The sequence below is a fragment of the Patiria miniata genome, unplaced genomic scaffold, assembly GCF_015706575.1.
Source record: "Patiria miniata isolate m_02_andy unplaced genomic scaffold, ASM1570657v1 HiC_scaffold_27, whole genome shotgun sequence".
Taxonomy (NCBI): domain Eukaryota; kingdom Metazoa; phylum Echinodermata; class Asteroidea; order Valvatida; family Asterinidae; genus Patiria; species Patiria miniata.
In genome coordinates this window covers 7,411,959-7,430,052 of record NW_024037066.1, presented here as the reverse complement: position 1 = coordinate 7,430,052, position 18,094 = coordinate 7,411,959, and the positions used below count along the sequence as shown (strand labels likewise).

Below are 18,094 nucleotides of genomic sequence, written 5' to 3'. Positions count from 1 at the left end.
ATTATTGGATCTGTGGAATGAGCAACTTGTTTCGATTTTTTGTTCATCAATTCCCAGAGTTTTGCTGGGCCAACTCTGGTCAGGAAAAAGCAATATACGGTCAGATCAGATAAGATTTCAGGGGAACTATTTCTTGTCAGGCTCTCGATAGCTTCCTACGTATACTAAACGTTCAGTATTATGTACGAAATTCTGGGATTTCCTTTTTCACGTCACGGAAGAAAAATGACAGTTTCGGGAGTTTCGTGGCCCGATTTTAAAACTCTGATTGTTATTATTTATTTCTGGTAATAAAACCAAGGATTCCTCAAAAGCGCACTAGGAACTGTAGCTCGAAAGCTTAGAGAGGAGACAATGAGAAGAAATGACAGTTTTAGAAGTGGGAGGAAAACCCCAGAATGTTATTCTAGAAAAAACCCACAGAATCAGGTAGGGATGAAAATCCAATCCAAATGTGGCCAGGGCAGGAAACGAACCCGGGTCACAGCGGTGGAAGGAGAGAAAAGAACCGCTGCGCCAACTTGACTCCCCGATGATATGATACTTGACTCATTGCGACAAAATTTACGTACATGATACTTGTCATCAGATGTAATCGATAAAAGACTTGACTTGAACAGTGCAAAACAAACCATGCGGCGATCACAACAATCATGATAAAAATATTTTAGAATGCAGGTATATGCATGCAGTCATAATCAATAGATTGCCCTGTTAAAAGTTGCATACCAAAAAAAAGAAGAAGAACGGATGATAAAAGGTAAAGGTAAGAGGGTCTTCACAGGAACGGAGTGCCCATCTCTCTTTCGAAGCGATTGGGCCAGACTCGAGTCCGTGAAATACTGCTGTTCGGGGATCGCCACAACTCCTTCACAGCGAGTCTGTTACATTCCCAGCATTGAATAATGCCGGTACCCTTTTAACACCTTGGTTGAGATGAGTAATTGAGGTAAAGCGCCTTACTCAAGGGCACAACACACATGGCCACGACGGGGCTCGAACCTTAACCCAAATCTCACGTTCATGGATCCTACGCCATACCGCTAGACCACATGTAATGATAAAAAGACCCACTTATTTTCATAATTGGAAAGCGTGTGCTCTTCTAGGCCAACGTGACATTAAAAGTAAATTATGAAATCAAACAAAGGGAAACATCAGACAGTCTACGTCATCATCTTCATTAGAGTGCCATGATCAACATTGGCTGCAAATTGACTTCTTGTCGATATTGTACTGGGCAGAGTTTAATTACCTCTTCCTCCGCCGCGTCGTTTAGTTACTATCCAATTATACCAAAGTCCATTACCGTGCCTTTCAGCATGCTTTGGTTAGGTTTACGCTACCCTTTATAAACAGGACAGAATTGGCCTTCATGGTCAATTAAATGTTAAAATGAGACATAATGACACACAACACTACTGTGTGAATGTATGATCCATATTTGAGTTGTACAAACCGTTGGATTTATCATGTCCTCATGCTGATTGGTTGAGAGAACAAGGTTATCAAATACGAAACGTCTGTGGAGTAAATTGCAATAGCAACGCGACGTGTTGAATTTGAATTTAATCAAATATGTAGAAATATTTTGGTGAATTTTGTGCAGATTTGGAGATGCTTTGATGCACTTTTATAAAACATTTCTCTTTCTCCTCTTACAAAACACGAGAATTTGTTTTTCTCCTCCATGCTCATTTAAGAAGTTGAATCTCTCCTTCTCTAACTCAATCTGTGTCCTTTAGGCCAAAAAAAAATATTCGGTCTCTGGTCAGACCAAAGTTCCGGAATTGACGCGGCCACGCGGCTTTTTTTTTTTTCCTTCAAGCTTGGATTGTACAGACAAGGTGGGGTACTATTTTGCTTTTTTGGTGTCCTCATGTACATTGGTGTCCTCCATAATTTGCCTTGGTGCAATTTCCCATTCCTTGGTGCTCTTTGGTAAAAAAAATTGAGGAGGTGCGGAAATAGAGGGCGCTGTTGGAGCTACCGCAGAACTTTGGGAAAAAAAAGATCGACGCGCATGATTAAAATCGACGCGCGCGCTGACCAGAGACCGACTTATTTGTTTTTTTGGCCTTATCCTCAACCTTTGAAATTAACGGTATTCCCAGCTCACACATGTGTCAGTGAGTACTTCTTTGAAAGGTTCACGTGTTTATTTTTTTATCAATTTTTATCCCAGGGCACATCAACAACTATCTCTATCGAGTTAGACAGGGTCGTCCATCCTTGATATCATCACGCACAGACCATTAAGGTTTTATAACTCAATTGGCGGCAGACTAAGAATTGATCTAATCTCTGCTGTACAGAAAAGGAAAGATAACCAGGATTACTTGCAGGTCGAGCTGCAACCTTCATGTATGATCTTAAGCTTTTATTAGAGCTACGTGTACATGTAAGTGAGCACCCAGTTCCAAAATGGAGGGAGCTGTTTCATCAACTGTTTCATCAACATCTTTAACAACGGGAACAGAAGACACCAATGTGCTCCTTATCACTTTCCGTACCATCTTCATTTTCTGCGATGTGCTCTGCACAGTATGTGGTAACATCATCTCTACCATCATCATCCACAGAGCCAAAGGGTTTTCAGACAGTGTCCAGGTGCTGATGACTTCCCTCTGCCTGGCTGATCTCGGAGTTGGCCTGACGCTGATTTCTTCCCTGGTATCATCAGGGGCTGACTGGTGGATCTTTGGGGACCCTTGGTGCAAAATCACAGCCGGTCTGCTGGCCGTTTGCCTCAGCATGTCTGTGTTTTCGTTACTGGGAGTCAGTGTAGACCGCCTCGTTGCCATACGCTGGCCGCTACGGCACCCAATGTTGATCACAAAGCGTAGAGTTCAGATCGGATGCGTGGTACTTTGGGTTACCAGCGCAATCATCGCTGCAGGAAATGTTTTGATGCATTTCGAGGTTACCGTCTACCTGCAAGTAGCGTCGATATGTTACGTCAATTTCTCACCCGGTGCGGGAGGCATTGCCAACGAGGTCTTCGTCGCGACAGTTCTCTGCGCGGTTCCTCTTGGCACCATTGTTCTCATTTACGCCAATCTACTGCGCATCAGTGCTGGACACCAGCGGCGATTACGTAATAATCTGCACTTGCAGCCCACGGAGGCCAGCGTTCACACCAACCAAGAGGCCTCTTTGAACCAGACTACACCCAAACCTACCACCGGGAACAAAGGGAGAGCTGCGTTGAACAGTAAGGCCCTCATAATGTTCCTTGTGGTGTCGCTAGGGTTCGCACTGTGCTGGGTGCCTCACTTTGCCATGAGGCTCTACGGGGCAATGACAGGAGGTCCCCTCCCTGCTTGGCTCCAACTTTTGTACGTGTGGCTCCCGATGTCCAACAGTTTCTGGAACGTGATTATTTACACCTTGATGAATGGCTCTTTCAGAAGAGAGGTGATCAAGCTACTCAGGTGTGTGAGGTGCTGCTTGAGGCGCAGGATAGTGCCTCAGACAAATGAAAGCATCAGAGGAGAGCACCCGACGAGGTTAGCACTAGCAGGCAGACCTCGTACACAAACCCTTGGTGAATCCACTGTAAAGTAGGGTACCGGAGTGTCTCTATGAATCAGAGGTCAATGGTGAACCAATGGTGAAGCATATGGTGCCTCAGAATGAACAATGCCCATTGAGGTTTACATACGGACCTCATCGTATCTTGGGAACCCCAAGAGGTGCTCCTCGAAAAAAAAGAAGGAAATGGATATGATCCACAAGTTGGAGTTGAACAGGACCTGACCCACTTTATCAATGGTAAATCGTCTTGGAGGCAAAAATAATATCAAACATGGGAGGGATGCCAAATTTTAACAAACGCAGTGGAGGAAATGTTCTCATGGATTGCGTACTAATCTTATTATGATGTAATTCTATGATGTAAACAGTGTAAAATAATTCAAACTAATTAATAATTACTCTGGATAAATTGATAAGGACTAAAATAGATCAAGGATTGGATGAGTCACGTAATGGATGCCGCTTTTGGTGCCTCAATCAAATTAGTTCGCAGACTACGAAAGACTTGATTAAAAATTAGTAGGGATGATGTGGGATACAGATATTCGTCCATATTTGAGGGCGTCTCAAATCACAAATAACGACAAAGCATGAATTGCTAAACAATTAAAATTGACTGTAGTTATTTCTTGATATTGTGTCTGTTAAGTCAAGGGTGGTGTGCCACTCACCAAAGAACTAAAGTCACTGAAGACAATTCCAATAATATCGCATGTGTAGTTGACATTATATTTTATGCCAAACCGAAACTATATTTTGCAATCACGGGTAAAATGTCATAATTAATGAGGTCACTTTCTCTTGACATCGCAGGAAGATGGATTTAAAATATAGCGCTGTATATCAACCTCTTGAATTGTTTTAGGGAAATATGACTTACTTTCTATCATTAAAAATACTATTACCAGAATGCTATGACAGAAATTATTCGCCTCTACAATTCCAAAGGAATGCAGGTGCGCCCGAGCGAAGCTTTATGTTTTTAAAAGGTCTATAGGATTGAACAATTACTTCTGATTCAACATCTCGTCTGTAGTTTGGAATAGCCTCAAGGGTTCTCGCAAACAATCAAAAGTGAACAAAACAGGCCAGCCCACCATTGAATAGCTTTCTAAAGAGCAATTTGGAAACTTGATTGCAGGTCAGAAACCAACGACATCTCCTACATCATTATCGGGTTGGTCTTACCCCCGCCAAGGGCGGATCCAGGGGGGGGGCCAAAGGGGGCCATGGCCCCCCCCAAAACGAAATCAATTTTTTTTTTTTTTTATGTGACATCGCAATAACGGCAGGCAATGAGTACACCACCATCTTTTCCTCAAAAAAAAACATTGGTTAAAGTGGTCAGAAGCTGCCTCAGATCGCACCACAGAGCATCTAGAATCCAAAAATTTTTCGGGGCCCTTAAGCGGGCCCCGAACCCCACGCCGTAATTTTTTTGACCCACTTTTTGACATAGCAATAAAGGCTGGGCAATGAGTACACCACCATCTTTTCCTCAAAAAAAAACATTGGTTAAAGTGGTCAGAAATCGCCTCAGATCACACCACAGAACATCTAGAATCCAAAAATTTTTCAGGGCCCTTAAGCGGGCCCCGAACCCCACGCCGTAATTTTTTTGACCCTTTTTTTGGGGGGAACCAAAATTTTTTTTGGCCCCCCCCAAAATTGTGTTCTGGATCCGCCCTTGACCCCCGCTGATTACCAGTGGAAAACGAAAATGGAGCAAGAGATTGCAGACCAAATAAAGCTGTAGCCAGATATTCTGTATACGTTTTATAGATCGATCCAAGCAGGAGGCAGGCATTCCCATCAAACTCACGGTCGTTGCGTCAATAATGTTAATATTCATAAACACTCGACCCTTCTATAATAGAGGGGCAAAAGATCGATGCAGTACGATGAAAAGACGTAAAATGAGAGCGATGACGCAGACGAAAGAAAACATAGCGTCGATACTTGGCAACCACGTCTTGAATTAAGGATACCTATATAATGCAGCGATCGACTTTAATCGTCCGCTCGAATCTGAATGTACCACATGTCGACTGTAATAATAGTGAAAATCTATCAAATATTATTTAAACCCAAACTGACATATCACAATGGTTGTCCCCAATTATTTTCCTTTATTTCTATTTACAAAAACCTAAACAACCGGGTCTTATTTATATGACACCTTTAAGTGTCATATAAAATTTAAGATCCGTTTTTTACAGGCAGAGGTTTTTAAACAAAGTTCTGCCTGTCAATGTACACTGTTTACATTTATTTTGTGTTATTAACATATTTGTGTATATTATTGTATCAACACTACCAACATATTTATAAAGCGACACAGAAATGCATAAATTTTTTTGTGTTCGGCTGGGGAAAATAAAATAGGATAAACCAACATCTGCTGCTCAGTGACTTTGTTCAGCACTTTCGGTATTACATGTCTATAATTTATCTGTAATTTCGAATGGAAATTGTATTTTTCGAAATCTAGTTTCCTTTTCTGGTTTTTAGAGGCACCCGACATCACTTGGAGCATCACAAGTAAGCAGTATGTTAGCATATAAACTGCACTTTAAAATACTAAATCGCACCGTTCATATAAAGGCACCCACCGCTCTTTAATAAGACAGCAAACGGTACCGTACTTACATCTTAAACCTCTATTTTGGAGGGAAGTTGTATTTTTCTGTAATCTATAAATTACCAACTATTACCAAGTTAGAATGTAAAAAAGAAGAAGCGGCACTTGAAAACTTTACGCCGATGATAAAGCACCCAGACTATGTTATTTAATAATCTATCAAGAACACAGCAAACATGGAGAAAGTTGCTCACTCAAGCTTCAACGCATCCATAAGACAAACACTAGCGTATGACCAAATTTCATAATGTTTTGGCAAGGTTGAAATGAAGATAAAAAGCAGGCGTGACGAGTATGTTATCTCTTGAATTAACCTTTGTGGACTCAACCTTCGTGATAAATAAGGCGGCATTTACTACATCTATGACCCGTTTCATCTCGATAGATACGAACGACTAGTGAGTGAGCGGTATCATCAGGACCTAACGCTAAGTGGCGGCAGCTAAGTGACGGCGCTATCTTTGCCTATACACACAAACGATCTCGAGCCGTCAGCAAAATTGAAAGAAATTTAAAAGCCTTTTACGTATTTGTCAAGTAGGCAGTTCATCACCCCAGAAATGTGTACAACCGAGCATGTTCATAGAAGCTCCTTTATCAAGGTGTAGTCTTAAAGGGGCTAAAACAGACAAACAAGCTGATTAAAGGTAGGCCTAAAGGCCGCGACTCCATCTTAGGCAAGCTGAGACAGACTCTCCACCGACTGGTCCGGTGAGGCGTAGGGGCAGCGGTGCCGCACCACGTGCTTCACAGACTCGTCAACAAAGTCGAAGTAGTTCAGGTTGAGTCTTGTGGCCAGTTTGCGGCCCAATTTCTCCAGCTTGTGCCTCCGGATGCTGGATGACGTCAGAGCCTGCTCCTCCAGATGAAAACCGTTCAAGACAATCTTGTAGTAGGTGTCACCGGCCCCTGAAATTCAGTTCAGGTTTAAAGAAATCAGAGGTTATTTTTTTTTATCATGGAAAGGTTTTGGACTCTTTCCTATGGGAAGTAATTTCTCGGTCTTTATAAGGTACAAAGGTAAAACAATTATCAGAAGAAAAATCAATGGATACGTGACTTGAAAAGAAGAGAAATGTCGCCATCGTTTGAGATTTTCAAACTCACCACTCTTTTGACCGACCAGTCTGATGTAGACATTATGGATGTGGCCACGGTACACCAATCGGTTGCCCGTGTGAAACTCGTACTCGTTCCTGGTCGTGTCCAGTACAATCCGCCGGACATCAGAGTACACGAACGTTGAATACGCGCACGCCATAAAACCCATGACGAAGTAGGTCAGAAACTGGTCCAAGGGGTTGGTCGCATAGTAGGCCACCGTGCCGAAGAACGTGGCAAGAAGACAGATGGAGGAGATCCAGAGCCAGGGTGAACGAAGAGAAACCTCGAAACGATCGGGAGACGTCTCCGTGAAGGGATGGATGGGATTCTTCTCCAGTTTGCTCTTGAAGAGCTCCTCGGGTGGCGTCCAAAAGTTCAGGTCCCACGTCCCGAATATACCAACGTGTTTATGAGGCATGTTTATAAGCGGTGGGTATTTCAACTCTAAACGTTTATAGGACCCCAAAATGAAGCCTACTGTCAGCTGAACTGAGCGATTTGAAGAAAAAAAAATTCTTCATTCTCGATGCACGCGCTGAAGATATCCAGAAATCATAGTTGAAATGTCCAAACAGTAACCAATGAAATATATAATCTTGCACAATGAAGTAAACAGCCTATTTCTTCAGTACAACAACAAAGCCCAGAATGAAACCCAGACCTCACACACATACGTAAATACAATACGCGACAGATATTACAATGTACGTATATACGTACATGTACATTGTAATATCTGTCGCGTATTGTATTTCCGCGCAAGGAGCGCAGTGCGCGATTCGAATTCCGAATCGCAAGTACATTTTTATTCTGTATCTATGGTACGTACCATACGCATTAACTGCTCGCCAAGTTGTACGCACAAGACATCAAGTTATGATCATATTTTGTATTCATTTTTTTTCTGCAGCTTTCAATCTCAAGCTCCTTTTGTATCAAGGCGCTTTCCAAAAACCAACGACTAATAATAAGGCAATACCATGAACAAGTGGGCATGTGGTTGAAACATGGACAATTTATGTTCAGAAATACACAATCACTACAGTCTCGAATGTGGTATTATAGGGGACAACACGACCTTTCATTTGAGATAAATGTGTCAGAGTGAGATGGGATATGGTACAGTGTATTTTTGTCAAAATAAATGGTTTTGGGGGGTTTTTTTGGTTAAAATAATGGATTTTAGGTAGTCATTTTGATTTTAAAAAGAGTAATTTAGTTTTACAATGCGTCGTTTTGTGCTCGAACCAAATTTCTGCGATCCACGTTCGAAAGCGCCCTCATCCAGCTCAACTGCCGTTTCAAAACATAATGATCGGGCATGTGACCTACCAAAAATCCTCTGACGCTCTCAAAAACTAGACAAAGCCACACTAGGCCTAGGGGTTGAAAGGTTGAAGGATCGTGAGTAGGCCGACACTTAATTTGGAGTCACGGCATCATTCAAGCATCTTGATGAGATTTGAAGGTTTGCATGGTGGAAAGATACTAAGACAAGATAAGTTTGCGGTAGCACAATCTCTTTATATGTGTGGTTCTGAAAAGAACCGGAGGGACTCAAAGTTCCGAGCAGTATGCTCTGCCCGTTGTCAGGAGAATGAGGGATTCCAACGATGATGCGATGTTATAAGGATGGGTGCGGTGAGGCGTGATAAGGATGCAAACTGATGAAGCTCGAAACAAGTGAAGCTGATGAAGGATTCAAGCATCTTGTTCGCACAAATCAAGCACACAATAAAACGGGGGAGGGGGGGGGGTCGTGATACTTTTCAATCGGGGCTATCTGATTCAATCAAAAATAATCTCTGGGATCAGGTCATCCGTAAATTGACGAGCATAAAAATGAAACTGACCTTTGCCAATAAAAAATGTAAAAACAAAAAGCTTCAATTTGTAACACAGAAAGAGGCTAATACTCCCAGACATCCTACTTGATCCTTCAGACCTTGGCCTGAAAGCTTGTACTATGTGTTCAATTTCAAGTCTAAGGCACAATGACGGACGATTGACAATTTCAGGCAATTTTCTACGAAAGCCCATTAGCGCCACTGCAAGTATATATGTTGCGGATTATTTAATTCGTTATTACGGATTATTAATTCGTTATTACGGATTACTAATTCGTTATAACGGATTATTAATTCGTTATTACGGATTATTTAATTCGTTATTACGGATTACTAATTCGTTATAACGGATTATTTAATTCGTTATTACGGATTATTAATTCGTTATTACGGATTACTAATTCGTTATTACGGATTACTAATTCGTAATAACGGATTATTAATTCGTTATTACGGATTACTAATTCGTTATAACGGATTATTTAATTCGTTATTACGGATTATTAATTCGTTATTACGGATTATTAATTCGTTACGGATTATTTAATTCGTTATTACGGATTACTAATTCGTTATAACGGATTATTTAATTCGTTATTACGGATTATTTAATTCGTTATTACGGATTATTTAATTCGTTATTACGGATTATTTAATTCGTTATTACGGATTACTCATACGTTCTGAGTCATTACTCGGCAAGTATGGCACAGGAGTGCAAACGCGGTTGTATGCAAAAATAGCGCCGCCTAGCGGCGTCATATACATAGGCCCCTGGTCACGTGCTCTCCACGTGTGAGAACATCAGATTTAATTCGTAATAACGAATTAATAATCCGTAATAACGAATTAATAATCCGTAATAACGAATTAATAATCCGTAATAACGAATTAATAATCCGTAATAACGAATTAAATAATCCGCAACATATATACTTGCAGTGGCGCTAATGGGCTTTCGTAATTTTCTCATACTTGTGTATTTTTTTCTTTCTGCACAGATTCAATTAACCTGCCAAAAGCTTTAATTATGTCAGGAATCGTTTGCGTGGGACAAATACGTATAATAAGGCGACATGGCTTTGGTCAAAAAACAGGCAGCATTTTCTCGTTCGTGAAGCAGGAACAACATACTAGACGAAAAGCTCAAAGGAACGTAACATGTCGAACGTTTCCAATAATTGGTTGTACAACGAACAAATTCATGGTATGTGTTTGCAATTGACAGCCACTAGACTTCGGAACCTGGGATCATTAAATAAAGTGAATACGTCTTGTGCATAGATGCTGAAATTCACGTGCCGCCAGACGAAAGTGATGGCGGCAGAAAATTCAGAGGGACTTTTATAGATATATCTAGAATGGAATTTTCCACTTACTTTCTTTTACAAAGCGGGAGATTTTTTTGGGGGGGGGGGGGGGTATCAAATCGTGAATATTTTCAAGGGAGCTTTTGTCGTCATTGCACTTTTTTTTTAAACGAAATGACCTTCATTTCCAATCGTGTCATTACGTTTCACGTAATGGTGTGGTCCTGAAAAGTTGACAAACTAATTTGCATGTGAATGCAACAGGTGCTGAGGTATCAAAGACTAACGAAAGAAAAAGCCTGAGGCAGTGTCTTTGGTAACAATCAGTATTATCCAACTGATAATAATATTGTGCGCCAAAGAAGGGGATAAATTCAATTTCATTAGATAATTGAATTGCTTTTATCATTTATTTTTTATAGAAAAAGTGGGGTTTTTTTTAGACAAGATTTTTAGGGCTGGGAAATTGACATTTGGGAGGTGGATGTCCGACAGTACAATATTAACGTCTTTAAATGAAAGGCGAGTACTTAATTTTGACGTCTGCTGATTTGGTAAAACAACTTTATTTTAATGTCCAATTTAATGAACATTTTTAACTTCACAATAAGGCCAAAAAAAGTAAAGGCTAATCTTATATATCTTTTCAGATTTTTATCAGAAATAATTCATACCTCTGAAAGGAATCACTCTTATAACACGCATTTTTTTAATTTGAGAACTGTTTTATTGAGTTCCAGCTTTATGCCATGTTATATGGTGCCCAATACAAAAGTAACATCCACACGAAACTGAACCTCATAGCATTTTATGCACGTGCTGAATCAACTTTTTTTTTAGTGGTACTGCACTAGTACTACTGCAGTAATACAGTAAAAACGAGATTTTTTACTCAAATTCAAAATAAATGAAATAAATACTATTTTGCAAGTTGAGGTATCAAATCAATGATATACATAATAGGGACGGGCTTTGTTGTTTTCATACCATTGTATATTATACAGACAGACAATACTATAAATTAAAACAAAAATCGTTTTTATGTATTAACACACTATTCCTCATTAGACTGCCAACAATGACCAAATTCTCCCCCGTTTTGTGAGGGTAAATAGGGACAGCTTCAGCCTGTCCCTATTGGACAAGAAATGACAGCTCCACCTCAAACCATTTCCTGGAAAATTGAACAGTTTCCCAAGATCCCTCTCTCCAAATAAACAACCTTCAAAAATCCTAGCAATGTTGCTGATTTAGGAACACCAAAGAAATGTACTCTACATTTCAATAAATTCAAACATAACATAGTACTTTCAAACTTTAGTCAGCCGATGCACAGAAATAAATATGATGATGTGAACCGAATTATTTGTCAGACTTGTCACAATTATCATTACGAAATATCACCAAACAGCTGGAAAACATAAAGCATTAGACTCTTACTACACGTGCAATAACGTGCAAATACACTATACATGTAGTTGTTTTAGTACTGCGAGTGGGAATTGGAAAATAATGACAATGATGCAAACAAGACATGTAGCTTTACACAGGCACTTTTTAGAAACACTGGAAATGTACTGGAGTGCAGTCCTTGTTTTAAGTCTCAGGCAGGAAAGCAATGTTCAAAAGAAGACTTGAATTCTTAAAGAAGACTTGACCCATGCCTGGACTTCAAAGCTCAAGGGTCAAGATGCAGATTTAAGACCGTTCAGTTCTTGAAAAGTATCCTTGGGTCCAAGTCAAGTCTTGGCCACTGCCTGGGACTTAAGACAAACTTGACTCCAACATTACCAATCAGCATAGCAACATCACAAATTCAAGTACGAACATAAAATAAAGTAATTTTCAAAGTTGAACAAAGTTATTGTAATAACGAACCTAGTCAGTTTCCCTTTGTGGTTTAAAATTTGAAGAATAAAATAAAGTAGTTACAAATATTACAGATTTCTACTGGGCAAAAATGGCACAACAGTATCCGAATCCTATTTCATGTTCAGATTTCAACATGTGATGCTGATTTCTGTAATCGCATAAACTTTACTGTGGTAGATTCCCTACTTGAGATAAATGTGTATGAAGAGACAAGCAGGTCCAAATCTATTTATAAAAAAATTACGATCAACAGAGGGCGCTAAACACATCACACACTCATTGAACTAAACAAGTCAAGCACACACTAATTCATCAGTAGGAAATATAGAGGGGGCTATTGCAATAGCCGAGTAACATCACAATGGATTTCTCTTGCAGGAACTACCAAATAATAACCAATATTTAGATTTTTGCCGAAAAAAATGCAAATGCTTTAAGCATGAACAGTTAAAAACTTCATAGCCTTGATTTTTGCGTTAAGGCAATCAATTTGGATGAGTGATTAACAGAAAGTGGTTGCATTACTTCCATCAATTAGCGGATCCAGGGGTGGGGCCAATGGGGGGGGGGGATCATCTCCCCAAAAAAGACTTTAATGTTTTTTAATCAGAGGAATGGAGACAAACTTTGAGTATCTCCCTCACAAGCCATCAGCCACATATCTTTTAGTTTCAATATTACAATGTGGAAGTAGCGCACGATAATATGTAATCCCTTGCTCTTTTTGAAAAAAAAAAAAAATACTTCAGCCCTCTTGGCCTCCCCCCCCCCCGAAATTTGGTTCTGGTCCGCTCTTGATTCCATCCAAAGCTATGAATGTAACCTTGACCTTAAACAAAACTCAATTTATAAATAGAATTGGAATGATAAATGTCTGAGCTCAACCTGGGAAACCACTTCAAATGATTTGATTTTGCATACGCCAAACAAGTTCCAAACTCGCGGCCATTTTTGATGTTAAGAAAAATTACATGCCTTACTCTTGTACAAAAATGAAATACTGAAGAAAAACCACCATCAATACAAAATATGTAGGGAGTTCCTGTAGGCGTTAGTCCCTGGTGGATTTGCCGCTGGATTAATGGAGTCTACCCGATGTTCCCCAATACCTATGTTCCCTAGTACTGATGTTCCCTGAATCCTTAGGATTAGGGTTAGGGCTAGGGTTGGGGAACTGGTATTGGGGAACCGGTTTTGGGGAACATAGGTATTGGGGAACATAGGTATGCACCCATGATTAATTAGAGTTGTCCCGCTTCAACATTTTTTTTCCAGAGCCTTATGAGTTGTATATGTACTTTAAAAGGTAGAAAACATTTATTAAAATCTGCTCAGATTTCAGAAGCTCATGAAAACGATACCACCGACTACTCTGTGGACTGATGCGTACTTTGGTAGTTAGCAAAGACAAAGATTAGTCACATATCAAATAACATCACTTCCTTTTCCTTTCTCTCTCTCGCTCGCTCACAAAATATTCCAATTATCATATTTACATTCAGTATACCAAAGAGCTAAGTGTTGTATCAAAACATTTAGTCAACTCTGTGCTTTTTTTAAATTCATCTCGCTGACCTATGTACATGGCTTTTTTTTTTACTATTTACACATGGAGGAGTCTTACATAGCATTGGGTGATTGTGCAATGAATAAAAAAATATGAATGCGTTTACTATCACAAGCACTGGAGTCACAATGCAAACTTTTGGGGGAAACGGCCGCAGAAGTTTCAGGAAGAGATCTTGCAGCCGAAATGATGTTCCATATCTGAATGAAAAAGACTAAAAATGTCATGTTTTGAGATTGGGTGTTCCCTAAAATCAAGAAGAAACCTGATGCCAAGACAAAAGCCGATAAAAGATCAGTTTCCCTGGAACTTTTTCAATTTGTGAGAGTATATATTATGGGATCTTTTTGATCAAAAAAGTTCTTTTGTCATTCAATAAAAGATTCAGCAACCTCTCACAAATCAGGCCTCACCAATTTATCACACAAACAAACAAATAAATAAACAGACAAACAAATACAATGCTCAGATTAGCGCTTAAAATAAGCAATACTTTCATAATTACAGCGCATTTTTAAACCCCCCCCCCTCGGATTTTAGGTTGTTAGTTTACATTTCAGGGCAGCTAAAAAGTTGGGGGTTTTAGGTTACAAGTTCATAACTGTGACCTAGGTATGCAACGAAGTTGATCAATAAACCCATGCATGGATATTTGTGCAGGAAATGTAATTCTAGTGCTTTTATGGATAGTAAAGGGAAACGTTAATGAAGAATTCTGATCTCAAGTAAATGTAACCCATCCCCCTAAATATCTTGTAGACATCTCTTTTCTGATTTAAATCACCTGACCCTGTTCAGCTATGGAATGTACCGATCTACATGAATTCTGTGAACATTTCTTGTAAGTGAGTAGAGTGTTTACCAAAACTTGTAAAGCTTGCTTGCATCTTTGATTCCCCATCTTAAGAGCTCCAATTTCTTGAAGATCCTCAGCTATGACTCCAACCCAAGTTACAAAAACATCCAATGAAGTGCAGACACCAGACCGCTCATCACATCCATGGAAGAACGTTCTGGAATAAGTTCACACAGAAGAAAAGTTTCTCCGCATTCTTTTTTGTTTTGACCTCGAAACGACCTTACCCCATTTGACCTCCGACCTGGGTCACTGGGGGATCTCTAATGAGAGGGCTTGGACTATCCAGGGGTCACACTTTGAGCCTTCTCGGAACTCCTCCTTCGTCAGCTTTCCATCTTTGTTCTGTGAATAGTAAAGTAAGAGAGGAAAGTATACTCAGTGAAGTGTTCCGTGAATATAAGTAGTATAAAGAGAAGAAAGTATGCTGAACATTATCAGCAATGGTTTCTTATGCAACTTATGCGAGTGTCATCTTTCGCGCATTAAATGCACATACATTTGTGAACATGAAGTCTGTTTTGATTTTCCATGTAGCCTGGATTTCATGTTGAAAATTCCACACAAATGGTATTAAAAACTTTCGTTTTCATTGTCTTAGAAGTTACAAAGTGATTGGCAAAGTTGGTTACGGGTACCCGATCCCATAATCTGGAACCGGTTCCTGACATCAACGGTCAGGTACTTGGGTACCAGGTTCCGATGCACACCCCTAGATCCTACGGGCTTGTGCTTACCGCATCCATCTGGCCAAATATTTTATTGACTCTCTTCTCTGGTGTGTCTTCGTCTTGTGGAAGATCCAGCATATTGCCCTGAAAATGATACAATGATAGGATGATATACGGTGTTATCTCTGACTCTTGGCGAGACTATGGCAGCATCTCAATTACTTCTTCTTTTTTTATTTTGTTTTTTTAAAGGAAATTGCCCATCACAAGACCAAAGGCCACTCGAGGTGTGGGCTACAGAGGAGAAGTGTGGAAGAACCAGCCCCTCACACTGAAACAAGACAAGATAATCTAATCTCTGCACAGTATGAGTAGGGTTGGGATGGGTAACTAGTCCACTGCAAGGCATTAATAATGCCTCTACCCATATCAGGCGTAGAAGTGTCATAGCCCAGGCTGGGCTCGAACCCACAACCTGCAGATAATTACCCGCAGGCCACGAATTCAATGCCTCAGACCACTAGGCCATGGCACACCACTTTGCTAAAACAATAGTGCGTGTCCATACAAAGTCGCTTCAGCTACTGCAAATGCGTGTATGTTTAACTGCAAGCCACGGCCAAGTAATTTGTGTGCTGCCTTGCCTTCCTCAGCCCGTCCTAAGCCCTTAAAGTGAAATGGCGCCCTCTTGAGACATCTTATGGCCAGGTAGCTGTTGCACAACAGAGCACCATTGGTCTGTATTGTACAAAAATTTGTTTCTGTTTATGGAAACAGGGGAATATGAGCTTCTTAGAGACAGATCATGTGACAGCGATAAAAGGGTTTCAATTCTCCAAAGCCGCACAGAAACAGGTGTTTTTGCCAAGGTCAGGTAACAAATACCGACTCCAGTTGCCATGACAATGGCTATCAAACACATGTATGCTGCACGGACAGATCCAGGAAATTGAGAGGAAGATGTTCTCCATGAAAACACGGGGGAGGGACAAGATTGACGATTCCTGAAAAATAATTTTGAGCTATCATTTCAGACCCTGCTTGTACGTACCACCATTTTATAAATTGCATCTACGATGTCCAGCATCTCTTGCTTAGTGATGAAGCCATCTTGGTCCAGGTCGTACAAGTTGAATGCCCCTACAATGAAAATTGAAGGGAACATAAACACAACTAAATGACAATTGCATTTGTTGGGGAGGGGGGGGGGAGAGGATTTAACACATTATTAAAGTCTTACAAATGGCTGCAGCAATGTGACTAATAAAATTGAAAGAGATAATTAACGAGGCTTTCAACAACAAGTGGTTACTAACTAATCCTACCGAATTGGTTGGTAGGCAACTGCTTCTTGAGCTCATCTGCAACTCCAACATCTCTGCCTACCCCACTGCCGTCTTAGTATTGTAAACTGTCAAATTCTCAAAGGATTCTACACTGAACAAAGTACACGCAGCCTGGATGACAGGGCTATATGATCATTCCGTGGATGTGTAACATACACTGAAGCACGGTGGTTAATATATTAACCTTTGATTGCTCATCCATGAAGCTTAGAGCACATTTTGCACTCATTTGTCCACACAAATGCGAGCGGCACTTACAGTCTAATTTCTCATCTAGAGTCCCTCTCGATGTCACCGATAAGGCACGGATAAACTCCTTGAATGAGATATAGCCGTCCTGAGGAGGGCAAACAGAAAGAAACGATCAATCCTCTCATCTACATGTATTTCTATCTTAAATACATGAACATTCAATACAAAGCTGAGCAATGACATAGGGGAGTCAGGTTGGCGCAGTGGTTACTGTCCTTGACTTCTACCGCTTTGGCCCGGGTTCGATCCCTGTCCTGGTCCACATGTGGATTGGGTTTTCAGTCCCTACCTGATTCTGTGAGTTGCCAACAGAATTTTCTTCTGGGGTTTTCCTCCCACCTCTAAAACTGTAATTTCTTCTCATTGTCTTCTCTCTACAGGTTTCTTCAGGCTTTCGAGCTACAGTGCCTAGGGCACTTTTGAGGAATCCTTGGTTACATTTATACCGGAAACAAATAGACCGAAGCGAGGTTTGAACCTGGGGCTGCTGGACATCAAAATTTCAAATCCTGTCCCTGGAGTTGAAAAAATTAGGAAGAAATGCTTCTATCACGGTTCACTTGAGTAGCTTGTGACTTGACTTGAGGCTGGATGACTAGTGATGCACTTGTTGGGACTTGTGATGGACTCAATTTCCAACAACTGGAACCTGGGCCCAATTTCACGGCGCTGCTTAACAGTTAGCAGAAAAGTTGTGTTTTATAGCATAGCAGAAAAATTTGCTAACCTTAAGCACTATTTCACGGCGTGGACGTGCTAACGGTCACGCGTGCATGGAGATTTCTATTGTTACGTCACTACGTTAAGCACATTTTTCCCCCCGAGGTTAGCGTGCCTTTTGCTGTGCTTATGCTTACGGTCTCCGTGAAATAGATGAAGACTCTGTTAGCATAAAATCGTGTGCTTAGCAGCGCCGTGAAATTGGGCCCTGGTCAGTTTGACATTCAGGTTTACTTGTTATTTTCCCATCAAAAGTTCAGTGGAAACTTTAACAAACCTACACAAATTCTAGACTTAAATCTGGGTGAATACTATAAAATATACCCTGGGTAAGCACATGTCCCATAAATGGAAACGGAAGATGGGGGATG

The 18,094-nt window shown here is 40.5% G+C and overlaps 3 protein-coding genes across 3 annotated transcripts in view; 1 reads left to right on the top strand and 2 right to left on the bottom strand.

Annotated features, from left to right (window-relative positions):
- Positions 1-2,415: 2,415 nt before the first annotated feature.
- On the top strand, positions 2,416-4,704 carry LOC119734225 (beta-2 adrenergic receptor-like). Its single transcript, XM_038207595.1, has one exon. It carries the CDS (start codon positions 2,425-2,427, stop codon positions 3,565-3,567), a length of 1,143 nt encoding a protein of 380 aa, XP_038063523.1. The 5' UTR covers positions 2,416-2,424; the 3' UTR covers positions 3,568-4,704.
- A 938-nt stretch (positions 4,705-5,642) lies between these two features.
- On the bottom strand, positions 5,643-7,961 carry LOC119734228 (transmembrane protein 249-like). Its single transcript, XM_038207599.1, has 2 exons — positions 7,286-7,961; positions 5,643-7,087 (listed from the first exon to the last, which is right to left on the bottom strand). Exons 1-2 carry the CDS (start codon positions 7,698-7,700, stop codon positions 6,852-6,854), a joined length of 651 nt encoding a protein of 216 aa, XP_038063527.1. The 5' UTR covers positions 7,701-7,961; the 3' UTR covers positions 5,643-6,851.
- A 5,973-nt stretch (positions 7,962-13,934) lies between these two features.
- The window catches only part of LOC119734446 (neuronal calcium sensor 1-like), a 30,888-nt gene continuing 26,728 nt past the window's right edge, over positions 13,935-18,094 (bottom strand). The window contains exons 5-8 of the mRNA XM_038207949.1: positions 17,010-17,088; positions 16,457-16,545; positions 15,472-15,549; positions 13,935-15,079 (exon numbers count right to left, since the gene is read on the bottom strand). Coding sequence (XP_038063877.1) covers positions 14,984-15,079; positions 15,472-15,549; positions 16,457-16,545; positions 17,010-17,088 — 342 coding nt within the window. The 3' untranslated portion in view covers positions 13,935-14,983. The remainder of the gene's footprint in view (positions 15,080-15,471; positions 15,550-16,456; positions 16,546-17,009; positions 17,089-18,094) is intronic.

What these genes read in the sequence shown, in the direction of transcription:
- LOC119734225 (XM_038207595.1), top strand. Translation starts at nt 2,425, where the DNA reads ATGGAGGGAGCTGTTTCATCAACTGTTTCATCAACATCTTTAACAACG.
- LOC119734228 (XM_038207599.1), bottom strand. Translation starts at nt 7,700, where the DNA reads ATGCCTCATAAACACGTTGGTATATTCGGGACGTGGGACCTGAACTTT. An exon ending in ACTGGTCGGTCAAAAGAGTG is followed by an intron (nt 7,088 to 7,285) that starts GTGAGTTTGAAA and finishes ACTGAATTTCAG; the next exon opens with GGGCCGGTGACACCTACTAC.